We start from the raw sequence: 25,153 nt of genomic DNA on the forward strand, positions 1-25,153 counted from the left end.
AATAAAGTTGGGAAAAGAAAAGCTTTGCATTGCAAAGATTGATGACAGACGGTTCCCCATAGGCCTAGGCTACCCTTCACCCCTTTTTCCAGAGCAAGGGCCAGGAATGAAGGCAGTTCTTCCTCTGTCCCTGGAGATTTGCTTTGGCTCCTAGAGGTGGAAGAGGCAGCTGCCTAGAGCAGCTCTATGTGTGTAGTACAACCTCAGGCTTTCTGATCCCTTCTCTTGCACTGCACCTTATCCCTCAGCCAGCCAGACGGCCTCCCCACTCCTGACCAGCAGACAAGTTTTGGAGTGGTTGGTGTGGTTTTGTGGTTAGGGTAGCACATGGTAGCCAAGGTGGCAAGCTGAGTTTCACTGGCTCACTCCACTTTTGGTTCACCTAGCTCTCAGCCTTGCAGGAGCTGTGGGAATGGTAGGCCAGGCCCAGCAAGCCATGTTCCACTATATCTTCCCCTTAGGAGGAAGGGCCAGCTGCCAGTTGAGTCAGTGACTGGTCCATAGCACAGCCTTATAGCTGTGTGAAGCCAGGAAGTTTCCTTAAGCAGAGCTGGAACAGAGCTTCAGTAAGTAAGAGGGGGAATTATCTCCAGGAGTGGGTGAGGAAGAAAATTGGCTGCTATCTTTATAGTTCCACTGCCCTGACCAAGTGTCCACATTCTAAGTGTATAGTGTCCATCCCTCATGTAATAGTGGTTTCTGGCCCAACGTGAGACTGTCCTTTCGATTGAGAAGGGTGCAGAGGTAGTCCCAGTGGGAAGGCCAGGAGGAGTGCTGATCGCTCAGCCATTGGGACCATCTGTTCTTACCCCACCCCCTCCAGTGGGAGCCACATGGAGGAGGCTGGTGGGTGTCTGTGGATCGAGGATGTGGCGGGGACTGGTGCTGCCACCTCCCTCCTGCCAAAGATGGGGCTCTGCCCGCTGTGTGCCTGTCACCACCCACCAGCAGTCATGCCCTGGCTTCCAGATGGAGAGGTGGCAAGCAAAATTAAAAAAAGAAAGAAAAGAAAACAGGAAACTTTATTGTGTTGGGGGGAGGTGGGAGGGGAGATGAGAAAACGGTTTGGATTTTGTGTGGGTTTTTTTTTAGTAGTTGTCTGTAACTTTCCTTAAGTGCTTTTTTTTCCTTTTCTTTTTTAAAGTAAGTTGCAGGCTTTGGCTTAGAAAACCCCAGGGGGATGAGGGGCAGAAACCTGAGGCTGCTGCCCCTTTATCTGCCTTCACGGTACTGTCCCCTTCCCCCAGCTCCTCCCCGACCCCATGAGCCAGGCCTCAGAACTTCCAGCTAACCGCTTCCCATGAGCCACTACTCTGATGTCAGCCTATAACCAAAGGAGCTGGGGGTCCAGGCCTGGTGACCAACCCTCCTCAGCCCACTCAATCAGGGTGCTCCCCACCTGCAGGCAGGAGGCAACACCCTATCTGCTACATCAGCCCCTTCCAGAGCCCACCTGCCCCGCCTAGCCCTGCCCTGCCCAGCCCAGCCATACCCTGCTCTGCCCCATCTAGGGGTGCTCTGCTCAGGGATGGGCCGGCAGGGCTGCATCCAGCCTCCCTGGTAAGCAGAGACTCAAGAAACCTCTGGGGTCCTGTTTTCTTGTCATGTGATCCCAGGGGTGCACATGGGCCCCACGGGTGTCTGAACAGAAGGGCATGGGAGGGAGGGCCGCACCCCTGCAGCCTTGCTCTGCTGGTATAGCGGGCAACTGCCCACCCCCACCACACCCTGCACCGCGGGCTCCTGAGTCGGCAGATTAAGCATTTTATAAATTGTATTTTAAATACATGTTTTAAACTTGTCAGATCCTTGTCCTCATTTCAGTCCCTGGCCTCCTACCTCTTGCTGTGGCTGCCTGTTTAACCCTGGGGAGCTACCTCTGCTCAGTCCCAGGGAGTGACTCTCTTTGGTGGAGAAATAGGCTGGGTGGGGTGTGGGTAGTGGGGCAGGGACCCATCCCTCTTGGGCTCTAAATGAAGGAGACCCCTGGGTCTTGGGGCTGTGTCATGGAAGAGCATGGCTGAGGCCACCTCCTGTCTTTCCACAGGGTGTGATGCTTTCAGGGGCCATGTCTTTCCCTTATGTTCACCTCTCCCTCAGAGCAAGTGGAGAGAGAATTCCTGCCTCTGTGGGGCTCCTAGTCCAAGGTGGGGAGACACTCATCTGAGGAGAGGCCCAGCTCTGCTTTGAGAATACACAGAAGGTCAAGATTTTGTACCCAGAGGCACCTGTAGCAGGAACCTTAACTCTGGGCAGGCTTTGAGGTGAGTCTTGTCTGAACGGGGCTGGAGCCTTCCTGGAGGGCCTGCCTTGGCACCAAGCACAGAGGCTGAAGTTCTTGGTTTTTATTGGTTTATCAGGCCACAAAAGCAAACTCCAGCCACAGCCCTGCCTGATGATGGTCTGTCTGCAGGCCTTGAACAGCTGCCTAGAGTCAGGACTCCGAAGGGTCAGCGAGTTTGAGCCGGCACAGAGCTGAGCCACTTTCTGCTGTCAGAGCTGTGTTCCCTGGGGAGAGGGGTAGGGCAGAAGGGTGAGAGGTTTGGCCCTGTCCCTACAGTCCTGCCAAGACAGGAGCCATTCCTGTGTGCCCAGGTGGGAATGGTAGAGCCAGCAGTTGGGCTTACAGGCCTGATTCCAAGTCCAGGGCTCTTTTCCCCTGAGGGTCCTGGGAGGGGCCTGCTGCAGAGGACGCTCCCCTCTGCCCAGGAGCTAAGCCTGCCACTCCTGATACAGACCCAGACTTGGACAAAGGAGCTCAGAGTTAAACTCCCTGCATGGGAAAGGGGGAATAGTGCCAACCTAAGAAAAAGACAGTGCCCATACCACTGAGTCCTGGGCACAGGAAGGCCCTGGCTTCGGTGAAACAATCTGCCTGGTTCACCGGCCCTCAACAAAGGTTAGTTTCTTCCCCATCCATCCTCTCTCCTTCCTGGAGTGCGTAGTCTCCAAGGCATTATCTCTTGGAAAAGTGGATTACCCAGGCATTAGGCCAGGGGCCTTTTAAGGAAGGAGTTGGAAGGGCCTGGTCTGGGGCCCTTGTTCTCCAGGCACCCACCTGCCTCCTTGAGATCCTGACTGGAAGATGCTACCGATCTCAGGGCCCAGGCCAGTGGGGGTGCCCTGGTCTAGCAGGTAGTGGTTGCCCTGCTTCCGATGGACCGTCTTGTTTAACCGTGGGCAGAGTGGGATGCAGGGTACCTGGGCGTAGGGGCTCTGCAGGTTGGCACCTGGTGGAGAAGGAGGCAGGAGGGGCAGCGCTCCAGAGCATGCCCAGCCTTGGGAGGCAGGCAGACCCAGGCGAAATCCTGGCTGTGCCCCATAATGAGCTGGGTGGGCTTGGGCAAGTCACTCAACCTCTCCCTGAGCCTCTAAGCTAGAGAAAATAGTGGTTCCCACCTCAGTTGCTGGTGAAGATTATAGGGTAATAGATGCAAAGCACTCAGCTGAACACTGAGCACAGAATAAGGGCTGGTAACAGTTGAAAACGGAGCACATGTTTTTGTGATGGGTCCTGGCAAAGTCTGGGAGGCACACTCTAGAAAGACTGTAAAGCTCCTGTCCTATCACTGGACACACAGTAGGGGCCTAATAAATGGTACCTGGGCCAGGGAGGCTGGCTTGCCCAGTGGAAAGAGCGTAGTTTTGGGGGTCAGACCTTGGTATAAACTCCCCTAACACACCAGCTGGGGACAATTGGGCAAGTTGCTTAAACTCATCAGTTTCGGTTTTCTCATCTGTAAAATGGGGTAAAAACATGTTTATGAGGATCAAATGGTAGTACATCTGCCAAGGGCCTAGCACAGTGACTGACCCCAGTGGGTGCTCAAGCAGTGAGCTGGGATTGCTAATCCCTCTGCAGTTGCACCCTTCTCACTCTTGGGACCAACCTGTTGAGGAGGCCGTTGTCACAGGGCTGGATGTGGAATAGTGATTATCAGCCGATGCACACCGTTAAGCCCAAAGTGGGAAGCCAAGCCTCTCAGCTCCCTGGGTCTGGTTATGTAGACAGCCAGGTGGGCAGGAGAGCAGAGCCCCCCGCCCAGCCCACCATGCCCGGGGCCCTCACCGTAGTTTTGCTGCTTTAGTCGGCTCAGGATCCGGAGGACCCTTCGTTCTGGGACTTCCAGGCTGTCTGCCTGCTGGGGGTTGCAGGGAAGCTTCTTCCTCGACCGCAGCCGGCCTATGGCTGATTGCATCTCTTGGGCCTTATAGGTGCCTTCCTTCAGCTTCTTCTGGTAGTAGCTGGGGAGGAAGTGCCCACCTGGCTCAGCCTGGCTGTTCAATTCACCCCACTCCTAAGCCCCTGTTCTGCCTGTCTAGCTCTGGAGCAGGAATACAAACCCTGGAGTCTGAAGACCTGGATTCTAGTCCCAGCTCTGCCTTTAATTTTCTGTGACCATGGGCAAGTCACTTCCCTGCTCTGGGCCTCAGTCCCCCTATGTAAAATGGGGGGAAATGGTCATCTCTCCCCTGTAACTGCAAGTCTGCAAGTCACCTGATTTCTCTGAGTTTCAGGTTTCCCCTGGGTAAAATGGATCGAACAGTCCACATGCCGTAGGATTAAATAAGGATTAAATAATAAGGCCCATCAAGCACTCAGCACAGTGTCTGGCACAAAGAAAGAACTTGGTACATGTTACCTATGATTTTATCACTGATATTTTTACTTAGATGTGCAAGTGCTTTGTAAATCAGCTGTGCCGTTCACTCCTGCTCATCTTCCAGATTTTAGCTGAGGGAGCATCTCCTCCAGAAATTCTCTGTCCTCCCCTCCCTGCCAGATTAGCTAGGCTCCTGCTGTCGGCCCCCTGAGAACCCGTGTCTACCCCATCATAGCCCACAACCCACTTGGTTTTCTTAACTCATTACTCCTTGCCTTTTCCTTCACTAGACTGCAGCACCATTCATTCAGCAGATATTCATTGAGCGTTCTCTGTGTGCTGACCACTCTTCCAGGTGCTTGGGAAAAAGTAGTGAAAGACACCCACACAGGGTCCCTGTGTCCTAGTCTCAGCCCCTCTTACTCCAGCCGCTGCCACAGCAACCACTTCCACACAGGCTTCAACCAGCTTCATGCAGGGCAACCCCACAGGTCTCACCTCAGACCCGAGCCTCCGGCTTCCTGCCCTGGGGCTTCTCCGACACATGTGCAACCCAGAAGTGCAGGGGAGTTAAGACACCTGTGGGGCCATCCTTGGCCAAACGTGTCAGTAGATGAGGTTTAGAGGCATTTCCCTTTCTTCCCCTTTGTTTTGTTTTGTTTTATCCCACTGTACATTTGAGATACAGTTCTGAGTCTCAGAAGAGCCTGGGAGCTGTTCAACTCAGTAACACATCCTTGTCTTGGCGCTTCCTCCTTCATAGTTCACGCCCTTTCCCTTACTCCTGCTCCCTGGATTCACTTCCCAAATCAACTACCTGGACACAGACCTAATGCAATAGTCAGACCATAAACAAATAAAGATACAATACCAGGGCCGGGCATGGTGGCTCACGCCTGTAATCCTAGCACTCTGGGAGGCTGAGGCAGGAGGATCCCTTGAGCTCAGGAGTTCAAGACCAGCCTGAGCAAGAGGGAGACCCTGTCTCTACAAAAAAATGGAAAACTTAGCCAGGCGTAGTGGTGTGCACCTGTAGTCCCAGCTACTCAGGAAGCTGAGGCAGGAAGATCGCTTGAGCCCAGGAGTTTGAGGTTGCTGTGAGCTAGGCTGACGCCACGGCACTGTAGCCTGGGCAACAGAGTGAGACTCTGTCTCAGAAAAAAAAAAAAAAAAAAAAAGACCTCATCTCCACAAAATAGAGAAAAATTAGCTTGGCATAGTGTCTCGCACCTGTAGTTCTAGCTACTTGGGGGGCTGAAGTGGAAGGATGGCTTGAGTCCAGGAGTTTGAAGTTGCAGTGAGCTATGTTGACGCCACTGCACTCTAGCCTGGGTGACAGAGTGAGAGACTGTCTCAAAAAATAAAAAAAATTAAAGAGAATGACTAAAATTTTAAAAACTGACCACCAAATTTGAACAGGATGTGTAGTAACCGGAACAGTCATATGTTATTGGTGGGACTGTAAAATGGTACAATCGTTTAGAAAAAGGTCTAGCAGTTTCTCATAACTAAACACACCTACCCTATGACCCAGGTTCAATTTTGTATCCTCTGTCACTTGCATTGAAGAGGCAAGGAAATAGTCTCCATTTTACAGATGAAGAAACTGAGGCTTGAGAGAAGGTGACTTACCCAAAGCTACACGACTAGTAAGAGGCACAGGCAGAGCTCCAAATTCTTTCTTCCTCCCACCAGATCCGGGGTTTTCTCCAACACAGTTACAAAAACTGTGCAGAGCAATCAACAGAGTGCCTTGGCATTCTGATCCCGTTTGACCCTCACAACCACCCCTGCTGGAAGCTAGCAGGTATTGAGCAGCAAGTATCAAAGTATGTTTATTTCAAAGACAAGAAATGGAGGCCTGGGGGTTGGAGATCAGCTGGGCTACTGAGCCTTCACAGTTTGCTCTAGCGCTGGAACGTGCATGTCGTTTGCTCCTGTGTCCCTCTCCTCCTTAGATGAACCACTGCCTACCCCTCCACCTACCCTCCATGCCCTGGAGACATGCGAGGCTTTTGTCTTCTGACCCCAGGCAGGGTCCATCAGATTCCTTTTCTGGGATTGCTACCTGAGTACTACAGGAAAGAATTCCTCTTGCTGCTGAGGTTGCTGAACTAGGAGGGTGTGAGTGTGGGGCTGCTGGTTGCCATCCCCCCCCCCACCCCCAGGGGAGAGCCCAGCCGAGCTCCAAGCCAATGCACAGAGATGGACAGGTAAACCGTTACTGGTATTATGTGGTCTCCTAGATCTAGCCATTCCTGAGACCCTGACCAGTTAGTTATTTGAACCAATACATTCCCCTTTGCTTAAGCCATTTTTATTTGGGTTTTCTTCACTTGTGACAGAGTCCTAACTACCAAAAAGTTCTTAGCTGCCAAAGTGCTAGGTGCCACCTCGGTGTCCACAACCCCCCACCCCCAACAAGCCAGCCCCACTCACTTTGTGATTTCCTCTAAGGCTGCCTCCGGTAAAGCCAGCATCTCCACCAGCAGGGACAGGATCTCAAAGAACAGAGTGTGGGGGTTTGGGGGAGCCATGTCCATCAGGGCATTCTGTTCTGGGGACATGGGATAGTGGCTGCCATTACCATTTGGTGGTCCTGAATCACCCCCCTCCCAGCCAGCTGCCCTCTGCCCCCCCAGCTCTGACTGCCCTAGGCTCATCCCCACTCACCCACGGAGCAGAAGAAGCGCTTGGTGTCTGTCATCACAGCCAAGAAGTCTCTGAAGTCCACTCGACCATCTCCTGTGGAGGCAGAGGAGTAACCCGGTGGGCAGGGGCCTTCTGGAGGAGGTCCGGGCCCTGCAGCCCAGGCATGGTTATTAGCAGTTACCCACTGGGTCTGATTATAAAAGTAATGCATATTCAGTGCAGAAAACGTGGGGCACAACGAGAAAGTAGAAGGGAAACATTCAAATCTCCTGGGTTAGAAGCTGTGGGAACTTGCGTCCCGGAGGCAGTTGTCCGGCTTCATATACCGGGCCCACCACGTACTATCTGTGTGGCCTTGGCAAATTCTCTCCCCGCACTAAGCCTTAGATGTTTCATCTATGGGGTGAGGATGATCATAATACCTACCTCATGGGAGATACTAATAACATGAGGCAAAGTGTGTGGAACAGTGCCATGCGTGTAACACATGCTCACTAAATGCCAGGGACTAGTATTATTACTGTGTGCTAGTCGCTGCATGGTAACACGTACCCACAAGTGTCCCACCGTGGCCTTCAAGGCCCTGCAGGATCTGCCTGTTACCTGTCTCCAGCCTAACGTTGTGCCAGGCTGCTTTCCTCCCTGGGGCCATGTTCTTCCCTGTTCAGGGCCTTTGCACATGCTGCTTCCTCTTCCTGGAATTCTCTCCACCACCCTCCAACTCTCTGACTTAGTAAACACCCTATACTTGCTTCCACTCGACCATCCCTTCCTCAGAGACTCAGACCAGACCAGGTCAGACCCCCCATCAAACACTCTCATGAAACCCGTGCATTTCAACCACATGCTCGTAAGATCTGGGATTTAATGGAGATTCTGGGAGGCAGGCACTGGAGCTGTATTGTTTGGCATTGTGTCCTCAGGGCCTAAGACAGGTAGGTGCTTAGTAGATGTTCTCTGAACTGCTTGACAAGTGAATAAATGGTCTCTAATCCTTAAAGCAGCCATATGGGGGTGACTAATACTCTGACCCCCATGTCCCAGATGAGGCCTGAGGCACAGAAAAGAAGGCTGTTGCTTAGGGTCTCGCGGGGCAGAGCTGGAGTCAATTCCTGACCTGTGCAGTGATGGAGGGAGCAGAGTCATGACACCTGGTGTCAGGAGCCCAGGCCCCGCACACGTCTGTTCCCATACCCACGTCATTCCCCACACCTGGCCATGGCAAACCCCACGTGATTCCCCTCACCCTGCACTGTCTTCCCTTTGTACAGGCCGTATCTGCCACCAGGAATGCCCTTTTTCCTTCTTCTCTCCCTGCCTAACTCCTGCCTCCTGCTTAATCTTTCACAGCTTGGCTCAGGCATCACCTCCTCCAGGAAGCCTTCCTTCCTGACCCCTTCCCCCAAGCCACTTTAAGTGCTGCTTCCATTGGTGCCTCTTACTTCTGTTACTGCCCGATGGCAGTAACTGTTTCTATGAGCCTCTCAAGGACAGGATCTCATGGTTTTACACATCTCTTTTTTTCTCTCTGTTTTTTACTGCTTGGCCTTTGCAAGGACACACATCTCTTTCTCCCTGGTGCCCTGCACAGGGATGGGCACACAGTAGGCACTTAGTAAATATTGGATAAATAATACTGGCAGCTAATGTCTCCTGGGCACATCCTGTACACCAGCCGCTGTGCTCAAGGCTTCGCCTGGATTATCTCATTTCATCTTCACAGCAGCCTGGTGAGGTAGGTGCTGTTATCAGACCCACTTTACAGATGGAGAAACTGAGGCTTGCTGAACTTCAGTCTAAGGTCATACAGCTGGTGCAATGAGTGACTGTCACGGCAGAACATCCAGTGAAGCATGCGTGAGAGCCTGAAGGGAAGGGAATCTCTGAGATCACCCGCACCTCGCGGTCAGGAGGTAGGTCTTTGTCATCTCTGGGTCCCCAGAAGCTGGCACTGAGTAAGCGCTCAGGGAGCATTAACTCCTGGAGGCAGGACCGGTTACATAATTTGTGGGACCCGGTGCAAAATGGAAATGCAGGATGGGGCCCCCTTGCTCAAAAATTACTAAGAATTTCTAGACTGTGACCCCAGAGCATGAAACCAAGCACAGGATCCTTTAAGCGCAGAGCCCCGTGAGACTGCACTGGTCTCACGCCAGGGAAGCCAGACTGCCCGAAGCTCAGAGTGAATGCCCTCCCCTCGCTACCACTCACCATTGACATCAGCGCTCATCAGGGCGTCCTCCACCTGGGCCGGCGTCAGCGAGAAGCCCACCAGGAGCAGGATGTTATTCAGGCTCTGCGCGTCCACCTCGCCAGGGCCATTGAAGATCTCGAAGTAGCTGTGGAAGGCTGTGGGGAGGGCGGGGTTAGGTGGGGTGGGGACATTTCTTGTTTTCCCCATTCATCCCACGCCCCCAGCCACCCTCCTGCCCAGCGTCCTGTCCCACCATGGCCGGGTGGAGGGGCAGAGATAACTAAAAGAACGCAAGTAAAGGGATGTGGTCCCCTCGACTCACCTCGCTTTCTATTCCGAGCCCAGGCCAAGCGTTCGGCTGGGATGGCAAGAGCTAAGCTAATTAGCAGTCTCTGCTTGGCACCAGCAGCACACCCACTTTAGGGCACCCTACTAAGTGCCAGGCACTGGGCTAAGCTCTTTATAGCCATGTTCTCATTTAACTCTTAGGACATCCTTGTAAGAGTAGAATGCTTTTTCCCTTTGTAAAGATAGGGAAACCGAGGCTTACAGGTTAGGTGACCAGACACATCTTTTTAGAGAGGGGGGATCTCGCTATGTTGCCCAGGCTGGCTTCAAACTCCTGGGCTCAAGTGATCCTCCTGCCTCAGCCTCCCGACTAGCTGGGACTACAGGCATGTGCCACCACGCCCGGCTCCAGACAGGTTTTTCTGACTCTAAGTCCATGCCCTGGACCTTGGCATCTGCAGTCACTTATCTGGATGGACACGGCTTCTGGGATAGCTTCAGGTGTCTGGACCAGAGCAAAGGACAGGAGAGATGGTGAGAAAGTCCCAGAACGGCGCCAACTGATACAAAAGCTGCGTCCTAGTCATAGTGTGGTGTCTGGTTTCTCAGCCAGCAAAATCTGAGTTAGAGTCAACAGAGCCTAGTGACTGGCTCTGTCATTGGATAAGCTGGGTTACTATTATGTGCTGGTTTGTGTCCCCCCCAAAATTGTTATGTTGAAGCCCTCACTCCCCATACCTCAGAATATGAGTGTATTTGGAGATAGGGCCTTAAAAGAGGTGATTAAGTTAAAATGAGGCTGCCAGGGTGGCCCCTAATCCAGCCTGACCAGTGTCCCTATACGAACAGGAAGTTTGCACACACAAAGATACCACGGGTGCGTGTGCACAGGGAAAGACCGTGCGAGGACGCAGTGAGAAGACGGCCGTCTGCAAGCCAAGGAGAGAGGCCTCAGGAGAAACCAACCCTGCTGCCACCTTGATCTTGGACTCCAGCCTCCAGAACTGTGGGAAAATAGATGTCTGTTGTTTCCGCCACCCAGCCTGTGGGACTTTGTTATGGCAGCCTGAGCGACTAGGATGGTGGCCATGGGCAAGCCACTGCACCTCTCTGAGCCTCTATTTCTGCACATGCACGACGGCGGAACAGCAGTACGCCCTCTCGGAGCTGTCGTATCAGTTCAGTGCCTGGCACGCAGCAGACTCCGCGTCTGTGAGCCTCTGGTGAACAGCGCTGAACCGCGGGGAAGAGCTAGGCCTAGAGTCAGGGCTGGGGCACGCGGGACCTGCCATAGGCAGGCACATTACAAAGGAAACAACCCAGAACTCTCAAGCAGATGTGGTCGCTCAAAATGCCTGGAAGTTTAAGCCGTCGGAGCAAGGCAGTCAGCTCTTGCCTCCCCGGACGGGGACTAGCAGTCGTGGCAGGAACCCTGAGTCCAAGTCAAAGTGGCGTGTTGTTCATGGCCTGCTCAGAGGCCATGGTGAGGTGGGGCCCTGGTGCTATGTGTAGGATGGTGGCGAGGGACTTTTAATGCTGAAGGAGTGAACGTCAAGGACGAGGTCACGGGGAGCCAGGGAAGGAAGGGGAAGGGGCTGCTCTGGCCGAGAAGGCTGGGGGAGGAGAGGGGTGGAAGGAGGACGCACACCCGTTATTCTAGGGCCAGGGGGACGGGGGAGTGGGTCGCAGGGCCCGCCCCAGGACAACGGAGAGCAAAGGGCACAGCACCTCACATAGGGTGGGTGTTCAGAACTGTTTAGCTTTTTGGTAGAGGTGGGATGTGGCGGGAGTGGGGACATGTCCAAGGTGGTGGCCTTGTTAAATAGTGAGGGACTGTCTGGGATGGGCAGGGGGCCTTGGAGTCCCGCCTCCCATCGAGTCTGCCGCTAAAGAGGCCCAGTAGAGTGGGCCTGGGTGGAGGGAGGCAGAAACACCTGCAAAACCTAAAGCCCTTTGCAGGGCTCCCGTCACTGTCTCAGAGAGGCAGCTCTGGAGCTGGAAGAACGCTGGACCTCGAGGCAGAGGACACAGCATGAGCTCTGGCTCCCCCATCCAGTGCCCTGTGAGCTTGGGTCAACCTCCTTCCCCGTACTGTCCCCCTAGACCAAGCGCAGATAACCCCTGCTGGGTCCACCACACAGGGCTGTGGTGGGCACCGGGACGGCTGATCTGTGCAAAGCCCCAGCCCACCCAAAGGCCGAGGGTTCTGCCTGTGCAAGGGGCCTCCCTGCCCTCACCTTCCTCTTGCTTCAGGGTGAGGTGCTCCTCGGACCTGTCCTCCCAGTTCTGATACAACTTCAGGAGGCTGCGCTCTTCTGGCTCCTGCCTGCAGAGGACAGAACCGGGGCCCAGGGCAACATCCAGCCACATACCCCTCCCCAGGGCTGCCACCGATAGCTGGGGAGGGCGAAGGGGAGACTGCCGCAGGTTGTGGGGAGCATTTGGGGGCCCCGGAAGCTAAGAGTGACAGGAAAAGGAAGTGACCCAGAGAAGGAGTGAGGCAGAGCAGAGGGGGGCTAGAGGAGAAGAGACCCAGGGGTCAGAAATGAGAAAGGGGATAGAGACGAGGGAGATACAGAGACGCAGAGCTGGCACATACGGAGAGGGCCAGAGTGAGGAGAGGTGGAGAGAGGGGGACACACAGGATGGAACAGGCAGGTGCAGTGCCAGGGACCAGAGTCTGGGACAAGGCTCTGGTCTTGGGGAGCCCTTCAGGGACAGGTGGGTGAGCAGGTGGTGGCTCCTACCATGCCTTGGGGTAGCTCAGGCTCCTGTCGCTGCTCTGGTACAAGAGTTCTGTCCTTCTCCAGCCCAGATCCAGGATGGGGATTGACAGCACGGGGCCAGGTGCTGAGGCCGGGACCGGGACTCCCATGGGGGCAGGGACTGGCCCGGGTGCTGGCGACCGGGCCCATGGTGGAGCCATGGCAGGGGCCGAGGAGGGGTTCTGAGGCACGGTCAGAGGCAGGCTTGGGGCTGAGATGCCGACAGGGGCTGCGGTGGGCACGGGGGTCAGGGTCCTGGGGGACTTGCGGGATGGTGGGGTCCGGGCCTTCGAGGCCCTCCGTTGGGTGGCCTCCGCCGCCTCCACCTCCAGCAAGCACTTCATGAAGCCCCGCCGGAGGCTGCTGAGGTTCTGAGTCCCTGCGGCCACCATGGGCTCCTGAGGCTGCTTCTGCACACGGTTCAGCTCCCTCCTCTCTCCAGCGTCCCTCACCTTCTGGGGACAGGGGAGGGCATCTGGGAGGCCAGCAGCCGGCTGGACTCCAACAGAGCTTCTCCCTGCCACCCACTCTCTGGGGATCCTTGAACCGCCCCCTGCTCTCTGAGCCCTTGGAGGATGTACCCCAAGTCTCACATGCATCCCACTGGGCGCCCGCCCCGTGTCCTTCCCGACACTTGACCTGGCACCTCCCAGCTCTGTGCGCTAAGGTCTTGAGTGAGCTACTCCTGGTCCCACCACTTGACCTGTTCATGCTCGTCTGCCCGCCTGACCGGAAGGTAAGCACCTTGAGGACAGGGCGTTGTCCGCCTCTTTTATCCACACATGCCCGGCAACCAGCACATGGCAGCCACTCAATAAACCCTTTTCATTCACTCAGCAAACCCGGCCCCCTCCTGCACCTGCTCCCTCCCATCAGAAGGATGGGCTGTCCCCAGCCTGCCTGTGATCAGGCCAGGTCCTTCTCCCAGTCGAAGACGCTGCCCTTGCCACACACTCTCTTCCTAAAGTATCAGCCTTACCTTCTCCACCAGATCACTCCCAGCACATGTCCATATGTTGCCTGCCTTCTTTAAAAACAAAACGAACCTTCCTGACACCAAACCCCTCGCGAAATTCCTTGCAAGAGCCAGCTGTTCTCCGTCTCCACTTCCCTCCCTTCTCCACTCGGGCTTCTGCCCGCCCCTCCCCACAGCTGTTCTGGCCAGGGCTGCGGGCAGATCTCTGCCCTCGTCTCAGCCGGCTCCTCGGCAGCCTCAGGCACAGATGACCACTCTGTCCCGGACAGGCTCCCTTCTCCCGACGCCCACCCGCGCGGGCGCTCCCTGGTCTGCTGCGGGGGCTCCTCCTCCCTCTTGCTCTCAATGCTGCGGAGACCCGGGCACGTGTCCTCACCCTGCTCCCTGCTCCGTATCCACTCCCTCCAGACATCGTCCCCCTGCCCACGACTCCATTTCCCCCACATTTCTTTGTCCTTCCTAACACCAGACGTCCTCCTTGGGTGTCTAGAACAGACCCAAACCCTGGGTTCCTCCCACCTGCTGCTTCCCCGGGTCGCCGTCTCAGTTAATGACACCACCTGTCCTCGGGCCCCAGACCTAGAGTCCTGTTTTGCTTTTCCAACTTCTTTTAATGGTGGTAAAATACACATAACATTTATCATCTTAATCATTTTTAAGTGTACGGTTCAGTGGTATTAAATGGCCTTGTAATATGCGACCGTCGCCACTGTCCATCTCCATGGCTCTTTTCGTCTTGGAAAAGCGAAACTTCGGACTCACTGAACAAACCCCTGCCATGACCACTGCCTCGTAACCACCATGTCCACTTTCTGTCTCTGTGGCTTTGACTAAGTACTTCATGGAAGTGGATTCACTTTGTCTTTCTATGACTGGCTTATTCCACTGAGCATAATGTCTTCGAGGCTCAACCATATTGTAGCATGTGTCAGAGTTTTCTTCCCTTTTAAGGCTGAATACCATTCCATTGGCTGTGTAGACCACATTTTGCTTATCCATTCGTCTGACACTTGGGTGCCTTCCGTGTTTTAGCTATTGTGAATAATGCTGCTACGAGCACGGTGTACAAATATCCCTCCAAGACCCTGCTTTCAATTCTTTGAGGTATGTACCCAGAAGTGCAATTGCTGGGTTATGTGGTAATTTTTAAATTAAATTTAATATAATTAAATTTTTTAATTTTTTGAGACAGGGTCTCACTCTGTCACCCAGGCTAGAGTGCGGTGGTGTCATCATAGCTCCCTGCAACCTCAAATTCCTGGGTTCAGGTGATCCTCTTACCTCAGCCTCTCGAGTAGCTGGGACCACAGGTGCACACCACACCCGGCGAATTTTTCTATTTTGAGTATAGACGGGGTCTCGCTCTTGCTCAGGCTGGTCTCGAACTCCTGAGCTCAAGCAATTCTCCCACCTCGACCTCCCAGAGTGCTAGGATTATAGATGTGAGCCACTGTGCCTGGCCTAATTTTAATTTTTTGAGGCACTGCCATACCGTTTTCTACAGTGGCTGTACCATTTTACGTTCCCACCAGCAGCGTGCAGGGTTCTGATTTCCCCACAGCCTCGCCAGCCAGTGGAGCACACGAGACAAGACTCCATCTGGCCCAGGCCATCTTCCTGAGCCTTGGGGGACCGGCTCACAGTGAATCCAAGGCCTCTGTTGTCCCTTGCTGCCTATCGGTAAGTAACAAACCCGTGTCATGTAACTTGTGTGTGGGGTGCTCTGCCTCACTGGACTCAGACAAGCTGGTGACCGGTGCACAGTGACCCTGCTTCACATCCTGGGGGCTTCCTGTGATGGCCTAGCCAAGCTTTCCAGCCTCCCTGTCCCTTATAGCCGGTATTCTTGTCCCACCAGGCCTGTCTGTCTATCGTCACCCCTTGCTCCATGTCCACTCCCACCTCTGTACCTTTGCTAGTGCTGGGCCTGCTGCCTGGGTGCCCTTTCCCTGCTCTGGCCATATTCCACCCCTCACGGAAGCTGCCTGCCAGCTTCGGGGCTCCTTCCCCGAGCGCCTGTGGAATTTCCCGTCCAGGACCTCTCATCTCTTCTGGTCCTGCCAGTTCTGCACGTCCTCAGGAGCAGTGAGCTGTCCCCTGCTTTCCTTGCCCTGTCCCTCCCAGCACAGGGCCGGGCATGCCACAGACACTCAGAACACACTGTGGAATCAATCGTACGCTCCCTTCCTCCCCCACATTCTCCAGCTCAAGCTGTGCAGGTGGCAGGCAGGGGGAAGAGGAAATACACACACAAGGAACATTCCTTATTTCTCATCTGACTTCTCATCCGTGCAGAGAGGTACCTTATATCATTCCCATCCATTCATCTAGTCACAGATTCCTATGAGTCCACACTATGTGCTGGACCTTGTTTTAGGCAGTGGTGAATAAAACAGAGTGGCTGCTCATGGAGTTTTATGCTCTAGATTATGAATAATCAGCAAATTAATAAGATAATGTCAGATGGAGAAAGTACTACAAAGACAATGAAACAGGGTAATGTGGCTGACAGGCTATTTGAGATGAGGAGGCCAGGGAAGGCCTTGCTCAGAAAGTGACATTTAAGTTGAAACCTGAATGACTCCAGAGTAAGCCATGAGAATGTCTCTGGGGAGTATTTCAGGTGCGGGGTAGCGTGCAAAGGCCCTGAGGTGGGAATAAGCCAAGCATATTCAAGGGCTGGGGTCAGGCTAGAGTGAGTAGAGACATAAGGCCTGGTGAGCCTTGGTGAAGAGTTGGACCTTATTCTAAGAGGATGAGGCTTGGAGCAGGGTGATGGGAGAGGGGGTAGGGAAGGGATAGATGCAGGAATTATTTTGTAGGTAGCACCAGCAGGGCTTGTTGATGCATTGGGTGCGGTGGGACTGCAGAAGGAAAAAGAGGAATTGGAAGTGATTTTGAGCTGCTTGGCATGAGCCCGTGGGTGAAAGGCAGTGTCTTCTGCTGAGTGAGGGAGCCTGCTCTGGTCATGTTTGAGAAGGGACTTAGCCGGTCAAGTGGAATTCAATTCGGCAGTTGCGTACATGAGCCTGGGATTTAAAGGCACTGTCTGGACTGGAGATATGGGTTTGGGAAGGATCAGAGAGGCTGACTGGGATGGCCCAGGGAGGGGGTGGACATGGGAGACAGGGGGTGGAGAGGGGGTGGAGCGCTGAGGGTGGAGAAGGGGAGGAGGAACCAGGGAGGAGACTGGGGAGCAGTGAAACAGGAGGAGAACTGAGGGTGAGGCTGCCCTGGAGCCTGGAGAAGCCAGTAGGGAGGAGGGGGAGAGAGGGAGCCACTGTGTCACCCACGGTTTTGAGGTGAGCTCTTAAGGACTGTGCCTTTCTGTTTGATTTAGCGAAATGGAGATCGTTGAGACCTCAGTAAGAAGCCTCATGCTGGGAGGGGCTGAGGAAAGACAAGTGCACGGAGCCAGTGGGGGTGTGGGCAGGGGAGGGGCTGGTGCTTGGTTTTAATATGGTACATACTAAGCCATGTGGGGTGCCGATAGGAATGATGCTATAGACATGGGGAGATCCATCATGTGTGGGAGGTGAGATCTCATGGTAAGGCGGGGACCAGCCGTTTGTGGGGGCAGGGACCCCTCTGCACAGCTTCCATCGTAGCCAAATGAAGGCGGGAAGGGCAGTGGATTTGGGATGGCTTTTCTCATCTGATGCGTCTCCTGTTTCAGTGACACATGAGGCGAGATGCAGGGCATGGGGGGACATCCTGGAGCAGAGGGGGAGGGTGGGGTGGCAGCGGGCAGCAAGGCTTGCCAGGAACATCTGACATGGATGGCCACTGCCACAAGTGAGACCCATCAACAAGACAGTCTTCTGCCACCATGCTGAGCTGCTCAGGTGCAGGTGCAGGTGCAGGGTGCGTGGGCGGCTGGGCTCAGCCAGGGTTGGGGTTTTGCCAGTGCATACAGCGGGAAGGGACGGGGCTGGCAGGGCTCGATCCTGACCCTGTGTATTTGCAGGTTGCCTGGTCAGGTCAAGAGGAAGGGGTGGCTGGGAGGGGCCAGGAAGCCTCCCAGGTGCTCAGGGAAGCTTTGCATTGTGTCGGTGTGGCTGAGGGCAAGTGGGTGGAAGACACCTGCGTGATTGGAACAAGCTACCACCTGGGATGAACCCAAGGGCTCCAGGGGGTAAGAGCACCTTTGACCCCCACTCAAAATACACATGCAAATGGGCAAGCACACACGCACGCACATGCACAAACACGTGCGCTCTCTCACACACACACCTTCCCCAGTTTAACTCCAAATACTGTCCCATTTCCACACCTCTGTCCCCTTCCTCCTCCTCAGTCCCCACACCCTCTACATCCTGTCCCCGTCCCCACTGTGGCCCTACTTACTGGTGGAGGAAGAGGCCCCCGTGCTGGCTGGGTCTCCACAGCCTCGCCCCTAAATAGGAGAGAAACCCCCACGTGGGGGAGGGCTCAGCCCAAGGCTTGCCCCCTCGCGCCCACCTCTCAGTTTCACCACCCCAGCCTCATCCACTTGGCCTTCTCATCTCAGAGGGGCTCCTCATGCCCCCACGTCCCCATGTATGCAGGCCCACGGAACAAAGAATTCTGGCATTGGAGCTATTATACAGATGGGGAAATTGAGGCCTAGAGAGGCATGACTTGCCCAAGATCCTACACCAGGTCAGGACTAGAACTCACCTCACCTGTGACTTTTGGCAGAAGAGCAACCTTGTTGGGAGCAGGGAGTGGGGCAGGGGTGGCATTGGAGAATGACTTACCCGTCTTTGGGTGTTTTACGTCCTGGCGTGGATGGCAGGGAGGGGTTGGCTGTCTTTTCCTCTGGAGTCGCCATGGGCCTTAGGGGTGTTGCTCCTTGGGAGCTTTCCCCGTGTTCCTCTGGGCCGGGCTCTGGCAGAGCTGCCTGGGGCCTGATGTGTGGGTGGCCGGCCTCCCTGGAGGGGCTGTCACCCAGCGGCTGTCCACAGCTGTCCACGATGCAGCGAGGCTCTGTCGGCTGCACCACGTCTGACCCATTTGCTGCCTGGTGATCTGAGGTGGACTGATACTTGGGGCCCTGCCGAGGACAAGGACACCAGGGATGGGAGCCCCATCCTGGCTCCCAGGTGAACCTCACGCTCACCCGGAAACCAGTTATTCCACGGTTACTAGGGTCCAGGCCGTGCAGGCATCGTCCTACTGAATCCTCCCAGCACCTCTAGAAGGTAAGCACGGGTACCTCCACATTTTGAGGGGTGAGAAAATTGAGGCCCAAGAAAGTGTGGCCTACCCAAAGTCGTGATCCCTGTGGGGGTGGAATGGGAGCCTGGAAAAGTGAGAAGGTCCCCTTTAAATGGGATTTTCCAAGGGATGTTTCAAAGATCAACAATCCCTCATGATGCTCCTTGGAAGGGGGGTTTACACTAACTGATGTTAAGACTTATGATAAAGCTACTGTGATCAACACAACATGGTCTTGGAATAAGGAAAGAGAAATAGATGAATGGAACAAGACAGACAGTCTAGAAATAGACCCACATATGTGGTCAACTGGTTTTTGACAAAAATGCAAATTTAGTGGGGAAAGGATAGTCTTCAACAAATGGTACTGGAATAATTGGACAGCCACATGCGAAGAAAAATAAACTTCCATCCCAAACTCACACCAGATACAAAAATGAACTCAAGATGGATCATAAACCCAAATGTTAAACCCAAAGTTAAACCTAAAACTATAGAGGTTGAAAGGTTGAAAACTATAAAACTTGAAGAAAACATGAGTAAATACTATGTGACCTTGGGTTGAGCAAAAATTTCTAAGATATAACATCAATAAAAGAAAAAATTGATAAGTTGGACTTTATCAAAATTAAGAACTTGGACTTTATCAAAATTAAGAACTTCTGTTTTTTGAAAGTCACTGTTCAGAGGACAGAAAAGACAAGTTACAGATTGGGAGAAAACATTTGCAAATCGTATTAATATATCTGAAAAAGGATTTGTATTCAGAATAGATAAGAGCTCTCAAAACCCAATAATAAGAACAGAACTAATGATTTTTTTTTTTTTTTTTTAGAAAAGAGCAGAAAGTGAAAAAAACCCTACAAAATAGGAGAAAAAATTAATCATATACTGATAGGAGTCTGGTATCCAGGTTACAAAAAGAACTCTTACAACTCAACAATAAAATGACCAATACAATTAAAATGACGGGCAAAGTATCTGACTAGACATTTCTCCAAATAAGATATACAAATGGTCCATAGCACATGAAAAAATGCTCTCAACATCAGTAGTCATTAGGGAAACGCAAACTAAGGACACAATGAAATGTCATTACACTATTTGAATGCCTAAAATTAAAAAGATTGACCACACCAAGTTAGAGGAGGATGTGGAGCAACTGGAATTCTTGTACATTGCTGATGGGGATGGAAATAGTACAACCGCTTTGGAAAGAAGTTTGGCAGTTTCTTAACAAGTTAAACATACACACACCCTCTGATCCATTCCACTCCTAGGTATTTGCCCAAGAGAAATGAAAGCATATGTCCATATGGACACAAATGTTCATAGATGTTTTATTTGTAATAGTCAAAAAGTGGAAACAGGCCAGGTGCGGTGGCTCACACCTGTAATCCTGGCACTCTGGGGGGGCGGAGGCGGAAGGACTGATTGAGCTCAGGAGTTCGAGACCAGCCTGAGCAAGAGTGAGACCCCGTCTCTACTAAAAACAGAAAAAATTAGCCAGGCGTGGAGCATGCCTGTAGTCCTGGCAACTCGGGAGGATGAGGCAGGAGGATCGCTTGAGCCCAGGAGTTTGAGGTTGCTGTGAGCTAGGCTGACGCAATGGCACTCTAGCCTGGGTGACAGAGCGAGACTCTGTCTCAAAAAGAAAAAAAAAAAAAAAAAAGAAACAGCCCAAATGTGCATCAGTAGGTGAATGGATAAGGAAATGGTGACATGGCCATGCAACGGAATACTACTGAGCAACAAAACACCCAAAGTATTGATACACACCGTGACATAGATGAATCTCAAAATAAACATGCTGAGGGAAAGAAGAATGTATGTTGTGCAATTTCATTTAAGTAAAATTCCAGGAAATACAAACAAATCTTTAGTGGTAGGCAGCAGTTGCCTGGGAATGGGAGATTAGTGGGAGGAGGGATGAGAAAGGCACAAGGAAACGTCCGGGGGGCGCTGGCTGGGGGGCGATGGATAGGTTCGCTGTTTTCTCGATTGCGGTTGTGGCTTCACGGGTGTATTCCTACGTGAAAACACTCCATTGTGCACGTGTATGTCAATTATACCTCACTGAAGCTTTTTTTTTTTTAAACTGGATCTTAAAAAAAAAAGATATTTTGTAGTCAAGTAAGTTTAGAAAAGGCAATGTACTCTAACTTGTCTTGCAGGATCCCACAGGCTCAGCAGCTAATAGAGTGCTTCTAGGATATCCTTGCACACAGAAACCTGTTTCAGCCTTGTTAAACCCAACATGCCCCAGCGTTATCTGTACACAGAAACCCCCACCTGTGGAGCCACTCTGGGAGCAAGACTTAAATGCTTGCGGTGCAGGCTGGGGGACATCCCAGCGGCCCACACAGACCGGGCACTCAGCATCTCCAGTACAGAGGAGAGCAAAGCGGACACGAGGGCACTGCCGGCAGGGGGGCGTTGCTTCCCCTATGGGTAGGTCATTCCATTCCCTTCTGCCCAGATCTCCTGGGGGGTTACCTGGCAGCTCTCGGGGGGCTGACCCTCCGCAGTCCCTGGGTTCCCTTGCTTCCCCTGCTGGTCCTCAGTCTCCTTCCCAGAGCCTGGCTGCTGCGGCCCTTCAGGTACCAGAGAAAGCCTGCCAGGTGGCAACTCCAGCTCACTCTCTGGCTTGGGCTGATCCTGGCCTGCCTGCAGCTCCCCAGGCCCTTCCTGGGGGGGCCAAGATGACTGCTTTGCCCTGGGGAAGACAGACAAGGGACACTTGGGCTCCCAGACTGGGGCACTGTTTTACATTCTTACAGAGTTAGACACACCACAGGTGCATACTTAATGCCCGGGAGAACAAATGAAAGACTCACAGGAATTCCTCAAACCACAGACACTTTGATGTCAATATTTAGGAGGTTAGGATTTGAGTTTTTTAGTATTATTTATTGTTTTTCAGAAAAAAAGAAACAGAAAAATCAGAACTGGATGGGAGAGAGGTTGAGAGACTTTGAGCCTAGAGAAGGATAACAGCTCAAAATCGGACTTGGTGTCCATCTGATCTCACCTTAATACTCTGGGTATTTCCTCCCGACTTCTTCCTATGTGTATACGTGCATATTGTAATGGAGATTTATTTAATTGCCATCTTCAAATAATTGCATGATTTTAAATAGTTCCAATCACATTGCATATACAATTTTGTAGTCTACTTCTTTCAATTAACATTATAGCCTAAATTTTTCCCATGCAAAAAATCCTTCAGAAACATGCTTTTTAATAAATGTATAAAATTCCATATTTTATAGATAACCGTCATTAACCATTTCCCTAATGTTTTGGCAGCTTAGGGGGTTTCCAATTTTTTAGTATTTAAAATTAATATGACAGTGAAAATCTTTGTGCTTAAAACTTTGCCTGAATCACCAATTATTTCCTTAGGGCCTATTTCTAGAAATGCATGAAGGTAAAGACAATTTAAAGGCAGTTTAAACAAATTGCTCAGTTGATGAAACAGATATGTTGAAATGGTTTATATTTCCACCAACATGGTGTGCATGTGCTTGTGGAATGCAATATTTATCTTAGGGGGTGTCAAGCCTGGCTTGGGTTGATTCCCCTAACTTTTCATGTAGAGGAGGTTTTTTAGGAGTTTTTGGTTATAATCAAATTTAAATGATAAGCCAGCTAGAGTCATGTCTTTCACTTTGCGTCTCTCTGGCTCTCTCTCGACCTTCTCTTTTTAGAAAGAATACATTCTTTTTTTTTTTTTTTTTGAGACAGAGTCTCGCTCTGTTGCCCAGGCTAGAGTGAGTGCCGTGGCGTCAGCCTAGCTCACAGCAACCTCAAACTCCTGGGCTTAAGGGATCCTCCTGTCTCAGCCTCCCGAGTAGCTGGGACTACAGGCATGCGCCACCATGCCCGGCTAATTTTTTCTATATATATTTTTAGCTGTCCATATAATTTCTTTCTATTTTTAGTAGAGGTGGGGTCTCGCTCTTGCTCAGGCTGGTCTCGAACTCCTGAGCTCAAACGATCCGCCCACCTCGGCCTCCCAGAGAGCTAGGATTACAGGCGTGAGCCACCGCGCCCGGCCTAGAAAGAATACATTCTTGCCATAGAAAAGGTTAAGAATGTATGCAAAATTTAGAAAATAATGATATCACATAAATCTTTGTGTGTTTTTGTGTCTCTCGGCAGCTTTTGTTTATTGTTCTATTCATTCAGTGAATCAATATTTATTGAGCATCTACTATATGCCAGGCACAGTACCAGGCATGAGGGGTTTGCAGCCAAACAGGACATAGAAATGCCCCTTGAACGAGACATCTAAAGGAGGTTTGTGGTCTAGTGGGGGAGCTGAGACAAAAGGTTAACACGAATAATGATTTAGTGCAAGTAGCGCAATGAAAGAGCAGTACACTGTGCTGTGTCCAGGTGGATTTGCCTTAGTCTGGGAGTTCTAAATTCTCTCTCTCCTCCAGGTGAGTTCCAGGGGATTCTCTCCTGGACCTGTTCTCTGGGAAGCCCCTCAGCTCACCTTGGTCTCACTGGAGGTCTCTGCTCCTGAGTCCTGAGCTCTGGAGACCCCTCCTCGCATGCTTCTCTGTGTTCAGGCCCCTTCTCTGGCCCTCCTGGAGTGGATAAGGGCTGCTTCCCACTGCCCACTTCTGCCACATCTGGAAACACGTCCTAGACAGAGATGCCGGTGGCACTGGCTCAAGGGCTGGCCTTGAGTGCCAAGGGGTGGTTCCCCCCAGCCCCCCAGGCATCCTCCTGGCCTCAGGGACAGGGAGGTCCTGTGCCTAGCTGGGGGGGGGGAGGCATTGGGGAGAGGTGAGGAGGAGCCGAGAGCAGGGAGAGAGAGGCTGGGACGCAGGGCCTGGCCCAGCCAGAAGCTGTCACGCAGCACTAAAGGCTCTGGCATGAACCTGGAGTTCAGATTAGGACCTGAAACAAGGGGATCACCCAAGGGCAGCTTGAGAGAGCAGTCTAGGGGACTCCAAGACCCTCACAGTGTCTGGGAGAGCCTTTCCATGACTTCTGCTACTTCACATCTCAGGCTTTGGAACTAGGATTTGATCCCTGTCTTGGTCCGTCACTCTCCAATTGAGGGACCTAGACCCAGCTCCAAGCCTCATCGGAGGCAGCAAACTCCAACAGCCTGACTCAGTTAATTAATTGATATTCATTGTTATAATAAATGATTCTGATGCGAGCTAACACAGATGGGCACCTACCACCAGGCAGGGCCTGTGCCAGGTGCCTTCCGGGGATTTAACCCAGTTAGTTCTCACCATAAAACAAGTGAGGCCTGAAGGGGTGCAGTGACATGCCCAAGGTCATACAGTGAGTTAGGTGGCAGGACTGGGACCCCTGACTATGCTTGGTGAAAAAATAAATAGGTGGATGAAGAAAGCCCTGAATGTTTGCCCAGCCTCCCTCCAAGGCTGCTCCCCTCCAGGCCCTCTCCCCGCCCCAGGGGAAGCCAGGATTATACCAGAGGCCACGGGGCAGGGTAATACGTAACCCAAGGGAATGCTGACTTTTTTAATGGTGACATTTTTGGCGCTGGGAAAACTGGATAGGGAGGAGGGTCTTCAAGTTCATGCTACTTGGCACTTTCAAAAGGAACGCATTTAATGGAAAGAGGCCGAGAGGTGGTGGAAGCTTAGGATGCTGGCTGGGGGCTGGTGAGGGGCAGGGATGGAAGCCGCGTTAGCTGTCTGGGGGATAAAGGGGAGCTGGAGGCCACAAGGGGGGCCAAAGGCCGTGGAAGGCGCCAAGTAGAATAAGGAGGCAGTTCTGGTTACTGAAGCCAGCATTCTTTTCACGAGAGCCTCCCCTTCTCCATTTGACCCAGGGAGCTCAGCGGAGCCAACTATCACCTCCGTCTCCATTGTACCAAGAGATCCAGGCCACTCCCCCTGCCATGGTAACTGGTTCAGGGATGAGCATGTGACCACAATCTGGGCCGATGGCAGTGATGCCAGAGACTTGCTCCGAGTATTGCAAAGAGGCTTTCTTCCTGCTGGGGATGCTAGGCCAGGGGATGTAAGACGGGAACATGTAATCCTGTAGTAGCCAGGGCAATCTTTGCTACCTGGCAGGGAAAGCCTATCTGGGAATGAGTACAACACAGAGGAAGGTAGAGCCAAGAGCTACTCATTTAACACCTTGATCCAGCCATACCTGAAGTTTACCATGGATTTGTCAGTTACCCAAACTGATGTATTCTCATTCCTGCTTAATCCAGCTTGAATTGGGTTTTGTGTCCTTGTAACTGAGAGTCTTAATTAAAGTAGTTGGGGAGGAAGCTTGGGCAGGGAAAGGGAAAGGTGCAGCTGGCAGTGGAGGGGTCAGAACAGGAGGTCCCTACCTGCCTGACTCCTGATGTGGTGGGCTCAACATCAGCCGTCTTTCTGCTGATCCTCAGGCCAGGACTTGACTGGGCCCCGGGAGCCTTGGTCCTACCCTCTGTGTACATCTGGGCATTTCCGTTGTCCGTCAT

General features: G+C 52.6%; 1 protein-coding gene across 1 annotated transcript; it reads right to left on the bottom strand.

Moving 5' to 3' along the window:
• Window positions 1-2,450: 2,450 nt before the first annotated feature.
• SPATA21 (spermatogenesis associated 21) lies at window positions 2,451-25,153 on the bottom strand. The gene is made up of 13 exons (XM_069479150.1): window positions 25,022-25,153; window positions 23,183-23,334; window positions 21,175-21,394; window positions 18,219-18,514; window positions 17,827-17,875; window positions 12,486-12,958; window positions 11,976-12,064; window positions 9,468-9,605; window positions 7,278-7,349; window positions 7,044-7,161; window positions 4,070-4,245; window positions 3,059-3,230; window positions 2,451-2,508 (listed from the first exon to the last, which is right to left on the bottom strand). Exons 1-13 carry the CDS (start codon window positions 25,151-25,153, stop codon window positions 2,451-2,453), a joined length of 2,145 nt encoding a protein of 714 aa, XP_069335251.1.

The sequence above is a fragment of the Eulemur rufifrons genome, chromosome 8 (assembly GCF_041146395.1).
Source record: "Eulemur rufifrons isolate Redbay chromosome 8, OSU_ERuf_1, whole genome shotgun sequence".
In the NCBI taxonomy this organism is placed as follows: Eukaryota; Metazoa; Chordata; class Mammalia; order Primates; family Lemuridae; genus Eulemur; species Eulemur rufifrons.

Excerpts from the sequence above, each read along its gene's own strand:
- SPATA21 (XM_069479150.1), bottom strand. The coding sequence starts at position 25,153 with ATGACGGACAACGGAAATGCCCAGATGTACACAGAGGGTAGGACCAAG. Across the intron at positions 18,515-21,174 it reads AGCCCCCCGAGAGCTGCCAG|GGCCCCAAGTATCAGTCCAC; the intron begins GTAACCCCCCAG and ends TGTCCTCGGCAG. Across the intron at positions 9,606-11,975 it reads CACCCTGAAGCAAGAGGAAG|CCTTCCACAGCTACTTCGAG; the intron begins GTGAGGGCAGGG and ends CCCTCCCCACAG.